The following is a 13,414-nucleotide window of genomic DNA, read 5'->3' on the forward strand; positions in this document are numbered from 1 at the left end:
ACCACACCAGCTATTCCTGACGTTTTATAGGCTGTACTTATACCGATTTACAAATTATATTATACTTTTATGTTACCATACAGTAAAAAGACAAAATAGACGAAAAATCTACGTTACAAAGCAACAACAAGCAATTCCGAGATTCATGGACGCAACAAGACTGAACTAGGTGTTAATCAATATAAGGTTTATGTAGAAAATATTTTTTTCATGAATTAATGTTCAATATAAAACTCAAGATATGATAAACAATTGGCTTCGAAACGTACAGCGACAAATCTTACATGAAGGTACACCAAATTCTAAGCTTCAATTGGTATAAAATTACATTATGTTTGTGTAAAAACTAATATTTCAGGAAAACTGTTAAAAATTTTAAAAAACAAACAAGACATGATAAATGACTGTTTTTAAACGGACAGTGACAAATATTACATACAGGTACACAATGCAGCTTTCAGAACTGATTTTTTTTTAATATCTTTTCATTATTTGCCCTACTTTTTTAGCTAGATCATTCATCACTGTCAGCAAATCTAAGACAGTTCCATATAAAAATAAGTTAATTAATGTTATCTGATGGGAAGTGTACTTACATAGTTTCAATCTTAAATGTAAATCAAATATCAAAAAAGATTTTATTCCACGAATAATATTACAAAGAATGTACCAGACTGACGACGCAAAGCAGAGATACGTTTCACCTACGTGTAGCATTGTAACAGAATAGAATAAAATGCTCCGCTGGGCGCAGCTTGATACGACCGCAGAGGTCGAACCCTGAACAGTTGGGGCAAGTATGGACACAACATTCAAGCTTGATACAGCACTTAATTTGGATTGTAATTAAATATTTGACACAGCAGAGGTTTCTGACACAGAATGAATGTGGTCTAAGAACTTAAAATTTTTAATTTACCTATTCAAACCATATCATTATTATTTGCTTTTATATATATATCAGAAATAACCAATTTAAAATGGAGAATTTAAAAGAAAAAAAAGGAAACCCCCCCCCCCCCAAATTTTTTGAACCCCCTTATGATTCATCACCCCCAAACTCAATCCCAGCCTTCCCTTTGTGGTATGGTACCTTGCAGTACAATTTCAGAGAGATCCATACACTTGAACACAAGTCATTGTCTGGAAACTAGAAAAATGCTTGCTTTTTGGCCCCTTTTTGGACCCAAATTCCTAAACGTTTAGGGCAATTACCCCCAAACTCAAACCCAGCTTTCCCTTTGTGATATGGAACCTTGTAGTATAATTTCATAAAGATCCATACACTTATACACAAGTTATTGTCCGGAAACTAGAAAAATGCTTGTTTTTTTGCCCCTTGTTTGCCCCTAATTCCTAAAATTATGAGGCAATTACCCCCAAAATCAATCCCAGCCTTCCCTTTCTGGTATGGTACCTTGCAGTACAATTTCAGAGAGATCCATACACTTGAACACAAGTTATAGTCTGGAAACTAGAAAAATGCTTATTTTTGGCCCCTTTTTGGCCCCTAATTCCTAAACGTTTTGGGCAATTACCCACAAACTCAATTCCAGCTTTCCCTTTGTGATATGGAACCTTGTAGTACAATTTCATAAAGATCCATACACTTACACACAAGTTATTGCCATGAAACTAGAAAAATGCTTGTTTTTTGCCCCTTTTTTGGCCCCTAATTCCTAAAATTATGAGGCAATTACCCCCAAAATCAATCCCAGCATTCCATTTGTGATATGGAACCTTGTCGTACAATGTCAGAGAGATGCATACACTAACACACAAGTTATGTCTGGAAGTTACAAAAATGCTTATTTATTGGCCCCTTTTTGGCCCCTAATTCCTTTACTGTTGGTACCATAACCCCCAAAATCAATCCCAACCTTCCTTTTGTGGTATTGAACCTTATGGTAAAATTTCATAGAGATCCATTCACTTAAACTAAAGCTAGAGTGCGAAAACCAATGTGTCTTCGGACGACGACGACGACGACGACGACGACGCCAACGTCATACCAATATACGACCACAAAAATTTTTGTGCGGTCGTATAAAAAGAAGGAACTTGTTGGAATCAATTTCACATAAGGTTTATATAATATTCATGTCACGTGTTAGGTATTCAAAAAATGGCCTAATAATAAACACTCTCCATTGAAAAGAAATATACATTCTATAATATAAAATTCTTATTCTTATACAGACGAAAACTGTATGTATACTGTATATAATTAACATATCATAAGTGTTCCTGATAAACTTAGTCTGTTTGAACCACAAACTTCAACATGTGCAAAACTTAAGAGTAAATGAGCCATGAGTAAGGTCCAGAAGGAGGGGCACTAAATTGGTTCCGCGAGAATAGACCATCCTTTTAATTTTCATTCTTCATAATATATTATTATAACGCAAAATTGAGGTGAATTATAATGACGAAAGATACCACTATTTACATAGGTATATAGCTACTTCTATGATACTATATAATATAACAAAGTCTCCACAACTAATCATGTGTATAAATATCTACTGATACATGTCATACTTCAGTTTATCTGATACTTGGAAACTTATCTTTACACATCATCCAATTATATCATCAAGTAAACTTTATATTGCTTAACATCTGTTTTTTGGTATATACATTTATGTAATTAGGGTCTGTACCCTTCCAAAGTAGACCACTGGACGTTTAGCAAACAACAATCAATCAATCAATCTTCCAAAGTAGGTCAAAGCTACCTCTCTTCTCTGCTCGAGGACTAATGGGTAATATATTGTACTGATTCTAATGAAACTACCTATACCACATTATAGTGTGTTCCTGTTAATAGTGGCGTGGCAAATTGTTTTTTTTAACCCTACCTTTTAACAATGGGCTAGGGTCGATTTTTAATGAGTTATATTGAGACGATGTAGATGCTTCTACATACAAGCACAAAAACTACAAAGGTTGAAATAGTTGAGACTCCACTGACGATGCAAATATATAAAATCCACATCTCGCTATAAAAACTATGAAAAAATATAATAATTGTTACTTGGATGGAGAGTTGTCTCATTGGCACTCATACCACATCTTCCTATATCTATGACACAAAGTTGCACCGGCCACCTTAAGAATAAAGAAACTGTTTTGTTGTTGACATATATGCATGGAGTTGTACTAACAGTTTTCTAGTTTTTTTTTTAAATACAATTACCTAAATGTTAACAGGAAATGTTTGATTTGGTTAAATAATTATTTGACATTACTCGGTAATTTGATGGTTTACAAAAACGACATATAACATTGTTTTTACTGTATATAAAACATCGACCTAAAAAATTGATACTATAAACCATCGACCATTCAGTCTAAAATATGCTTAGAGTAGGCCTTTTCCACTCTTTTCCTTAGCATGTTTAATATGGCATTTTCAACTTCACTTTTCTAACGCTACCAAAAATGTGAACATGGAAAACATTATCAACACTATATAATTTAATTTTGGATGTAACACGTCTTCTGATTGGCTGACAGTGTTTTGTCTATCAGCTCATAGACGTAATTTTTTCATATGACCGTGACGTCATTAACGTTTTTATCATGATTTACTCCTTTTTAGAATCAAATTATAAGGAATGACTAATATTTTTTCTGTCTATTCGAAATAACCTAAAAAATGTGGTGCACACTTTTAAATAACACGCTTCGAGAGTTATTCAGTGTGCACCACATTTTTGATGTTATTTCGTCATAGACAGAAAAAATATTACAGTCATTCCTTAAATACAAGATCTACTTACCATCTACTATTCCTTTCCATACTTATAATAAAATGATAGGACTAAGCAAAATGTGTGACACTTATAAACTAAATAATCACGGGTTTATCTTATTATTATATAATTTAATAAAGTGCGTTTAAAAAAAACCAGGATTTTGTTATTTTCATTTTATGACAACTACGTAATTTGAAATACTTCAGTTACTAAAAATATATCGGGATGGACTGTATGCATGCACGCAAAGTGTAATCGGGACTATACAGACATTAAAGTGTGTATATAGATATTTAACTGGTCGTGATGAATCGAAACAGGAAAATAACCATTGTCAAATTGATGACAAATAAAAAAAATAACAGAAAAATGTCTTACGCCTTCATTATATAATTTAAATGGCTGATCAACACAAATCCTATGCAAAAATAGAACCAAACTAAATATAGCAGTAGTGTATATAATTTGGGATTTTACCAATATTGGTATGTCCGTATTAGATGGGTAAATGGTTAACTTTCTATGATACGCTGTACGAAATATCACAGACATGATTGGTTGCTGTTTGTTTTACGCTCATTGACAAACATTACATGGATATATAATTAAGATCAATTAAGGTCGTAGAAATAAATGTGGATTATGTTTATTGCTAGTTTCGTAAAAGCATGCAAGAGAAGTAGGTTGATGAAATATGTATTTTTGAAAGTTAGTACACGCTGGAAACTAAATGAGCAAATTGTATACAATTATTAACTTGATTGATTTGGGCGTGAGTGCAAATGGGTTAAAACTTGTATCTCGTAATGCCACTATATATTTTAAGCCAGTTTCTACTTTTATCTTCTATGTTCTATTAAAACTTTCAAAAAATCGATATAAAAATTCGAACAATATAACAAATTATTTCATTGAATCTCTGCAATTGAGGCAAGTAACTCAACTATTCTTTGAAGAACAAGTTTGCTTCCATGACACACATTTGGACACTAAAACATCAACAGTGCCAATGGGCATACAGAAAGTAACTAAACGACACGGAATCAATGTCTATGAACTAATAATTTGTCACATTTTTATAGTATTAAAGGGCTAACATTTGTATAATAGTTTGTGTATATGATCACATCTGACTTTAATGAAAAGTAAAATAACAAAAATATCGAACTCCGAGGGAAATTCAAAACGGAAAGTCCTTTATAAAATGGCAAAATCAAAAGCTCAAACAATCAAACGAATGGAAAGTAACTGTCATATTCCTGACTTGGTGCAGGCATTTCCTAATGTAGAAAATGGTGGATTAAACCTGGTTTTATAGCTAGCTAAACCTCTCTGCAATTGAGGCAAGTGACTCAACTATTCTTTGATGAACAATGTTTGCTTCCATGACACATATTTGAAAACAGTGTGGAATATATATGTTAGGCCCTGTGTGCATCTTATCATGACGAAAACAGCAGGTAAAACACATGTAAGGGCTGTGTGAGTATTATCAGGGAGTATTATAATTTGTGTATATGTATCACATCAGTCGAAGAAGACGAAAGCACCAGGTACAATACATGTAACACAGTAAGGTTCTGTGAGAATAAGGCCCTGTGAGAATAAGGTCCTGTGTGAATATAATCAGGGAATAGAATAGTTTGTGTATATGTATCACATCAGTCTGAGAAGACGAAAGCACCAGGTACAATACATGTAATACATAAGGTCCTGTGAGAGTAAGTTCCTGTGTGAATATAATCAGGGAATAGAATAGTTTGTGTATGTGTATCACATTTGACATGACGAAAACACCAGGTAAAATACATGTGGAATTTCTATGAATGAAAAATTAAACCAAGAGCAATAAATTTGCGTTCCTTAAAAAACTAAAAATTAGATATTTGTGTAGAGATCATCACATTTTGATACAATTTAAGGATAACAATTATTACCTCGAGATATGTTCCAAGTAAAAAAGTGGGAAACAAATTTTAACCTCATATGTTCAAAGCAAAAATGTGGGAAACAAATTTTCACCTCATGATATGTTCCAAGTAAAAATGTTGGAAATAAATTCTTACCTCATGATATGTTCCAAGTTAATATGTCTATCTGTTGGTTTCTTCTTTCTAAAACATCAAACACACTAGAATGAAACCATATAGCTTCGTTCAAATTATCCATAACTCAAAAAACATAAATTGTTAAATCTCGTCTACATATGTGATATATTTTAAGATGTACTCATCATAAAAACGATGAAAAATATAACTGGCTTGTGAAGTCGTTCAGGCTAATTAAACGCCAACGTATGCGATCCTACAGTAAGTCATATGGAACTTTGTGCTAATATGAGAAGGAAATAATATCCATTCTACTACACCAGGACAATTAGTTAATTACTAACCGTTAATTACTCTACCATCAACACACAATCTATGTATTACATCTTTGTTTGCTTTTATTATTGATTTATGTATATTTGATTTTTTAGTTTTACCCGAGAATATACTAACTAGATCATTAAAAGGATTGGTTGTGAATAAAGGGGTGGTAGGAAAAACTGTTTCAGACTTAAAAATTAATGGTCACATTACACTGTAGAGTTGACTCAATTAGTGATATCAGAAAATACAATACGACGTCTCGTCTACTTTATTTTGATTCATGATAGACTATATGTTTTACGATGAAACTAACCAAGCTTTACATTTTAAAAGCTGTCGCAAAAATGAATTGATATTTAAATAACAAGCATGCACTAGTTGAACCTGCAATGCAATAAAAGTCATATTTGGATAGTGGTAGATCTAAATAAATAATATGAATTAATGATCTTTTTGTCACCGTTGTGACTGAAACGTGAATGAGTTCTACAGTCGAAACAAGTGAAACAAGGATGAAAGCCCTAGATATCACCAGCGAAAAATGTTGGACAATTAATAAACTTGTAAGATGTACAAATAATATTACCGAGTTTGGTTTGATAAACCATTTCTATTAAATTTATGTCTAGAATCATACCATAGGCGGATCCAGGGGGCCCTGGGGGCCCGCCCCCCCCCCCCCCCCTTTGTGGGAAAAATTTGGTTGATTATATAGGGAATCACTGAAGCATGACTGGAGCGGCCCCCCCCCTCTAGGTCAGTCAGCGGGCCCCCCTTATGAAAAGTTCTGGATCCGCCACTGCATACTTCTACGACGAATCTCTATATTTATGAGAAAATTTAGTAAAAGTTTTGACCATATATCCATACTGTTTTTGGCAAAGAAAATATTTCTTTCAATGAAATCTGAGACGTCAACTATACAAACCTGCGATTGAAAGATGTATACACTCCTTTCGTACGTGTTTTATGTAAACACATATACATAGTCTCTCACAACTCTTTCTAGAGTGGCTCTTGTTTAATAAGTATGTGAATCTATTTTCTGTTAGGTGGGACTTGAGTCTGCCCAGAGGAAAATGCTTTTTGAACATTTTCATTAAGGAAAAGAAAATTAACAATAGGAAAGGAAAAGGGTCCCGTTTATCGTATATTTTGGTATGTAGACTATTATACGAAACTCTCAGTCCCATACTAAATGCCACCAATGAAACGAACGTGCCTCGTTTTGATATATACACAAATGACGACCAAAATATTCATCAGTAAAACGTCTATATGAAACCCTCATTGGCTACAGTATGCGAAACCTGAATATCCGCGTGGCCGAACTTCAGACACAAATCAATACGCTTAGTGCAATCAGGAAAACATGAATTAATGCCTTTTTGCTACCTATGAAACATAGACAAAGACCTTTGTCATGTGTAAGAAAATATGATAAAAGTCTTCCGATGGCGAGTGTGAAAATTTATAAACAACTGTAACACATGTTTAAGAATCGGAAGACAAATCGTCATTCACTGGAATATTAACTAATGTCTAGCAGTGCTTTGTCTAACAGATTCCAACGGATGTACATGTAGGATTATAAGAGCTATTGATTTAATCCCGACTTAATAACAAATGATATGTAATATGATAATCAACAGAACACTCCTATAGTATGAAATCTACATCTCTACGGGTTATTTTTCAAAGAAATCATTGCATTAGGAATGAATACAGTAATATATTATTTAAGTTTTAATAAAATGTGAAAGGTAATATCCATGCAAAACTGATCACGTTTGTATTTGTTAATTCGTGGAAAAATAACATGTTTTGCTTTTATCCAATTTGATATGTACGTCAATGTCCATATCCGACTGCATATTGCCCTTCTTTGTTTTCACATATTTACTTGTTATGCCTAGCATCTCCATTGCAATTAACCAAATTTTACATAGGTTATTATATATCCATCAAAATGATCGTAAACAGCTGTTTGCTAATTGCAAGAATTTATTTGTAGATTTCAAAAATGCATCTGCTGTTGATTTTATGATCTATATAACCATTTTAAGCATATTTTCCAAGGCCAACAGCAACTGTTCTATATTTTGACATGGGTAATAACATTAAAGACACTAATTTTTCTGCACCATATGTACGGATAATACATGTGACTTTGTCTTGTGTGGTTAAGATAAGTTTTGTTTATAAAAATATGGGATTCAAGCCATAAATGATCAAAGATATCTGTCTTATAAAAAACAATTGACTCGCAGGTAAGTCGCCAGAAGAATTTTATTCCATCCTTAAAGATTTAAAAAACCGAGACGACTCAATTTGAAATGTCTGAGACACCGTATCAAGTTACGATTGTCTTTAATGATTCAGGGTATCATTAAATAAATTTGAAATTAAAGTACACATTTATTAAAAATGATAACATAACATGATAATTAAAACTTGATACATTTTGTCAATCTTCGGATTATTAAGTCGGCAACAATGTGAAACTGAAAAAAAATTATTAATCAAATGTGCCAATTACAACGTGAAGACATTTATTAAAAATAATATATAAAAATCAGCAATATATTATCCAGCTTTCAGTGTGAAGCATATATTAATACATTACATAATAATGTGACATTATTTACCGTAAGTGAATGTATACAGTATGGAATTGTTGAAGTGTTTGGGTTTTTTTTCTGGGAAAGAAAGTTCAGACAGGGACATATAGTACAATAGGATGTGTCTCTGATTAATGTCATTCGCTTATAGTTAATTCGTATGCCTTTTTCTTATGTTTCATCTTGTTCAAACTTATTTGTATATCGTAAGCAACTTCCGTGAGTAGTTTTACAGTAAACAACGAAGAAGACAAGTGGGACTAAACATTTAAAACAATGTAGTTTATTTGTTAAATCATATCTTTGGCATGTACAAGTATTTCTATAATCGTATTTGTTGAATGTTATAAGCCCTCCTGGGGCCATAATCTGTTGAATGAAAATTCTTCCTCTTCTTTTGGGGTGTTGATTATTACGTATTATAAATGTTAAAATTCAATGTTCTGACAAGAAAGTGTTAGATCGTAGGGTCTAAAAAACCAGTAATCAATGTATAAAAAGGGAGAAATCACATGGAATGTCGCAGCAATAATTTTGATTTCCCATCACTTTAGAAAACGCAGATGCTCTAAATAGATATGTAAACTCTATAAGTGTGTCGTGATTCAAATATAGAAAATGGAATCTTAGTTATAATCCTGAAAGACTTGTACGGTATATACGCGGTACAATTATATAAAATACATACCTTCATTGGAAATGATAAACTGATACATATAAATTCATTTAAAAACTATTTACATTATTCATACAAAATATTAAAATCGTTATGGTCTGTTTATATTGATTGAATTATCAGGAATGAAATATAATGAAGTAAACATATTTTTTTTCAGTCATTATTCAATAGAATTTAATTACCTATATGTAAATTATAATGTTACCAATAAAAGCCACTTGCATCATTATACACAGATGAATGTTTTATACTAAATGAGCTTCGCTGCAATGTTTCTTATTTATATATATAGCTTCCTTACATTATCATTATTTATTAGCGGGTATGCAGCGAAGATAGTAAATATAGTTATCATAAATTTCCCCGTGAATGAACCATATTTCCGTCAAAAGAGGTAAAACCATTCTAAAGAAAACCTTAAATTATAAACCAGTTATACAGGTAAATAAATAAATGAAAAAAACAAAATCGTTAGGAATATATATGGCTAATCTACCTGAATGTCTGGCATATCAACACAAACACCCCTGAAAGCCAAGGACTCAATTGTTTTCATTTTCAACTCAACTGCATATAGTTAGGGACTTTATCTGATTTTTGAATCATTTGTATTATATGTACAACTTTATACAAATCTTTTAACATTTTAAAAGATAAACAAACTAGGCAATTTATCCGCTTACCTACTTTTAGCAAATGTAAATTTCCAAAAAAGCACTTGATTTATCTGTCCATATAAAATCATTGACCAACCTTTATTTAGCGCATGAGACAGCTAAAATGACTAAAAACATTATTGATTTAAACTGTTTTAACTGTGTTGACACAGAATCGATGGCTCGTAGAACAATTTTGTTTTTCATAAAGGACATCCTTTCTTGTAAAAATATGAAACATCTGAGTTTTATTTTATAAATTTGAAACTATAATAATAATATTCATAAATGTCGTAACCACAAAGGATAAGTAATTTATGACAATGATTGTGAACTATATGAGATCTTTCAGATATTGGAATGGAACATTCCAAATTGAATGACAAAGGCACATTAGTCAACAAATCTTAAAATATGTTATTGTATGCAGGAGTAAAATACGTGGACAACATCAAAATACTGATGCAAAATTGCAAACCTGTGCATGCTTGTTACAATACCATGTCAAATCTTAGCACCTTTCAATGTATGCAAGTATAGAAACCTTTCCTGAATTTGGCACTTTTTCTAATCTCATTAAAAATCTTTATAAAGTTCGACACTATAAAAACAAAACAAAAAATCTTGATTATTAATTTACACAACGGAAACAACCTGAAGTGCAAGCTCAGAATTTGATTTTTTGACCTTCTTCGATGATTTTGACGAATGAATTTTTGGTCCATATTCTGTAGACTTTGAACTTAAGTCTGGAGTTGATGCGCTCACCAGTTTTTCGGTATTGTCATTTCCAGAAACTTCAACTGAAGGCGTCGAATTTTCAAAGGCATTTCTAGGAGTAGTTCTCGTTTTTGCGACAGTAGAAGTTTTATTCGTAGATTTTTTTGGCGGGGTTTTATTTTTGACAATTGGAGAGTTTGAAATCGTGAATGCGTCTCTAGGAGGTGTTCTTGTTTTGACAATAGACGAAGAATTCTGTCCAGAGAATGATTGGTTCCTCTCTAGTGATGAGGCTTTAGATGCATTTTTGACTATAGGTGCATGGTTTCTGACGATTGGGGATTCCATGTCAAGAGACCATGATGCTCTTCTTCCCCCATGTGGCTGTGACAAAACAGCGTCAGAAGTTGACAGCAGCTCTAAGTCTAATTCATCGATCTCTTCTTTGTCGTCCTTGTTTACGGCATCATATGCCCCTGCTTGCTTATTTGGATCGCTCCACAGCAACTGACATCCGCCACTACAACTTTTGAAAATGCGTCCAAAACTGAACATTCTGCAACAGTCACCCTGTAGGAAATAAAGAGGAAAGTTTAAGTGATGTCCTTCAACTTGTTCGTAAAAGTATTTTCGTCGACACACAAGACCCGATTACTTTTCATACTTTTGAAAACGAAAGATTATAATATATTCTCGTTTTCGAGTAAAATAGGTATGTAATTATACTGTTTGTCAAAAAATTGTGCGGAAATTACGTCTGAAATCATAGGATGACACTTGAGGGTAAGGTACGATGTTAAATATCTTAAAGTTCAAGGTCGATTGAAAATATGGAAATCTTAAGTAAAATGTGATAAGGATGGAAAGTAATCACGATGCATGTGAAATGGCGGGAAATTGGTGACTGTTGCAACTGGATGTTCCGGAGAGGACGCATTTCTTAACCGAAGTTTATCCTCTGAATCTAGTATACTGTTGAAATCGTTGAATTAGAAAATGTTTAATAACACCAGATTAATCTATACTAATGTAAAATCATACCATTCAAACATGCAGAACTTAAAACTTATGTTTAATGTATTGTAAGCCTTGGAAGCACATGCACCTAAGTAACCAGAAAATAATGAGGTATTACATGATGCAGAAGAGTATATATTATCAAGCGATGGCAAAACTCACTGTCCCTGCTACCATGCGGGAAAAAAACCCAACTTGGGTTTCTTGTGGTTTTTATTTTAACATGGAGTAGAAAATAATTCACATTTATATGAAAATAAGGAGATTTTACTTGGATTACTACGGATGTAAATCAAATATGTATGTCGGCTTCATCCAAAGTAATGGTTATTTCATTTAAAATTATCACCGCATTACATAATGTACACGACGAACGCAATGGACAAAAACAAAAAACACGATATGAATTTTATTAAGATAGATGTGAAAAACAGATCAAATCCATAAAATAAGAGAAATCAATATAGTTTAGAGACTCTTTATCGACGTGACTGTCGTAAAAGGGTACATTATCATAGACATGACAAAATCGTCGTACTTTTCTTTTATATTTTACCTTAATGGAAACTATTTAAGTTATGTATTTGCACCTGCGTTTCACAACTTCGTGAACGACAATAATATGGGACATACAAAGTTCATTTCTATAATATAAATGACTCACTGCATTTACCTTTGTACAGGTAAACCCAATACACAAAGGAGCGTCTAGATATATGTCAATTCTTTGTTGATGTTTTAAAAAACTTCAGCCTACGCAAAATTACGTAAACTATTTATAATAATTTGCTGGTTAATTGATTTTGAATGGCAGGGAAATTTTTACCTCAAAATGAATGTCGATACCGAAATTGTAATAGAGTTTTGATATACGATAGCCTGACCCCTGATAAGAATTTACATTTTATCATTACAAACATGTCAGTATATATTGCTGTAGGTATAATGTGTATTTATCTATGTGTAAACAGCCTATCAATTTACATCAACATAAAAGCATTCTATATTTGATCATATCTAGTATCTCATCGATAAAGATTGTGCGATTATTCACACTCCAATTCTTTCAAAAAAATAATAAACTCTCAACATTGTTAAATTTCATAGATAAAAAAAACCCAAGAAATATGTATAGCAAGTGATATATTTTCAATAGATAATTAGGGTTTTACCTTAATTTTCTTTGTTCCTATGTCTTACAAAATCTTTTCCTTTTAGATTACACAACAGCACACAATTAATCAGATCACTAGGAGTGTGATACGTTAACCTCCAAACAACTCCATTTTAACTGTCAAATGACAAATGTTAATGTCTGAAATGATGATATTTTCGGAATGAATTGTCAGAATGTAAACAAGGTCAAAGGTATTTTCAAAGGGAGGTTATAACTGTTCACTGTACGCATGTACACAAAAGAATTTTCCCGGTAATATTACAAAAATGAAAAATTACATCACTCAAGTCTTGTAAAATTGATATACTAGTGATATGTTTTCAGTACAGATGTAGTTTTGCAATTTTATTTACAGAAATGTATTCCTGTACTTTTTCGTAAATGTATAACAAGGATTCGTTTGTCTTCACA

The 13,414-nt window shown here is 32.3% G+C and overlaps 1 protein-coding gene across 2 annotated transcripts; it reads right to left on the reverse strand.

The window, feature by feature from the left end:
* Nucleotides 1-8,538: 8,538 nt before the first annotated feature.
* On the reverse strand, nt 8,539-13,208 carry LOC127708732 (uncharacterized). Of its 2 annotated transcripts, none has more exons than XM_052213857.1 (2): nt 12,999-13,208; nt 8,539-11,379 (listed from the first exon to the last, which is right to left on the reverse strand). In XM_052213857.1, exon 2 carries the CDS (start codon nt 11,362-11,364, stop codon nt 10,726-10,728), a length of 639 nt encoding a protein of 212 aa, XP_052069817.1. In that variant the 5' UTR covers nt 11,365-11,379; nt 12,999-13,208; the 3' UTR covers nt 8,539-10,725. The 2 variants fall into 2 exon arrangements, with proteins under 2 accessions (XP_052069817.1, XP_052069818.1); XM_052213858.1 differs by lacking the exon at nt 12,999-13,208 and adding an exon at nt 12,383-12,436.
* Nucleotides 13,209-13,414: the final 206 nt, after the last annotated feature.

This window comes from Mytilus californianus, unplaced genomic scaffold (assembly GCF_021869535.1).
Source record: "Mytilus californianus isolate M0D057914Y unplaced genomic scaffold, xbMytCali1.0.p SCAF_7, whole genome shotgun sequence".
In the NCBI taxonomy this organism is placed as follows: Eukaryota; Metazoa; Mollusca; class Bivalvia; order Mytilida; family Mytilidae; genus Mytilus; species Mytilus californianus.

Bases quoted from the DNA above. Each gene is read 5' to 3' on its own strand.
- LOC127708732 (XM_052213857.1), bottom strand. From the start codon at position 11,364: ATGTTCAGTTTTGGACGCATTTTCAAAAGTTGTAGTGGCGGATGTCAG.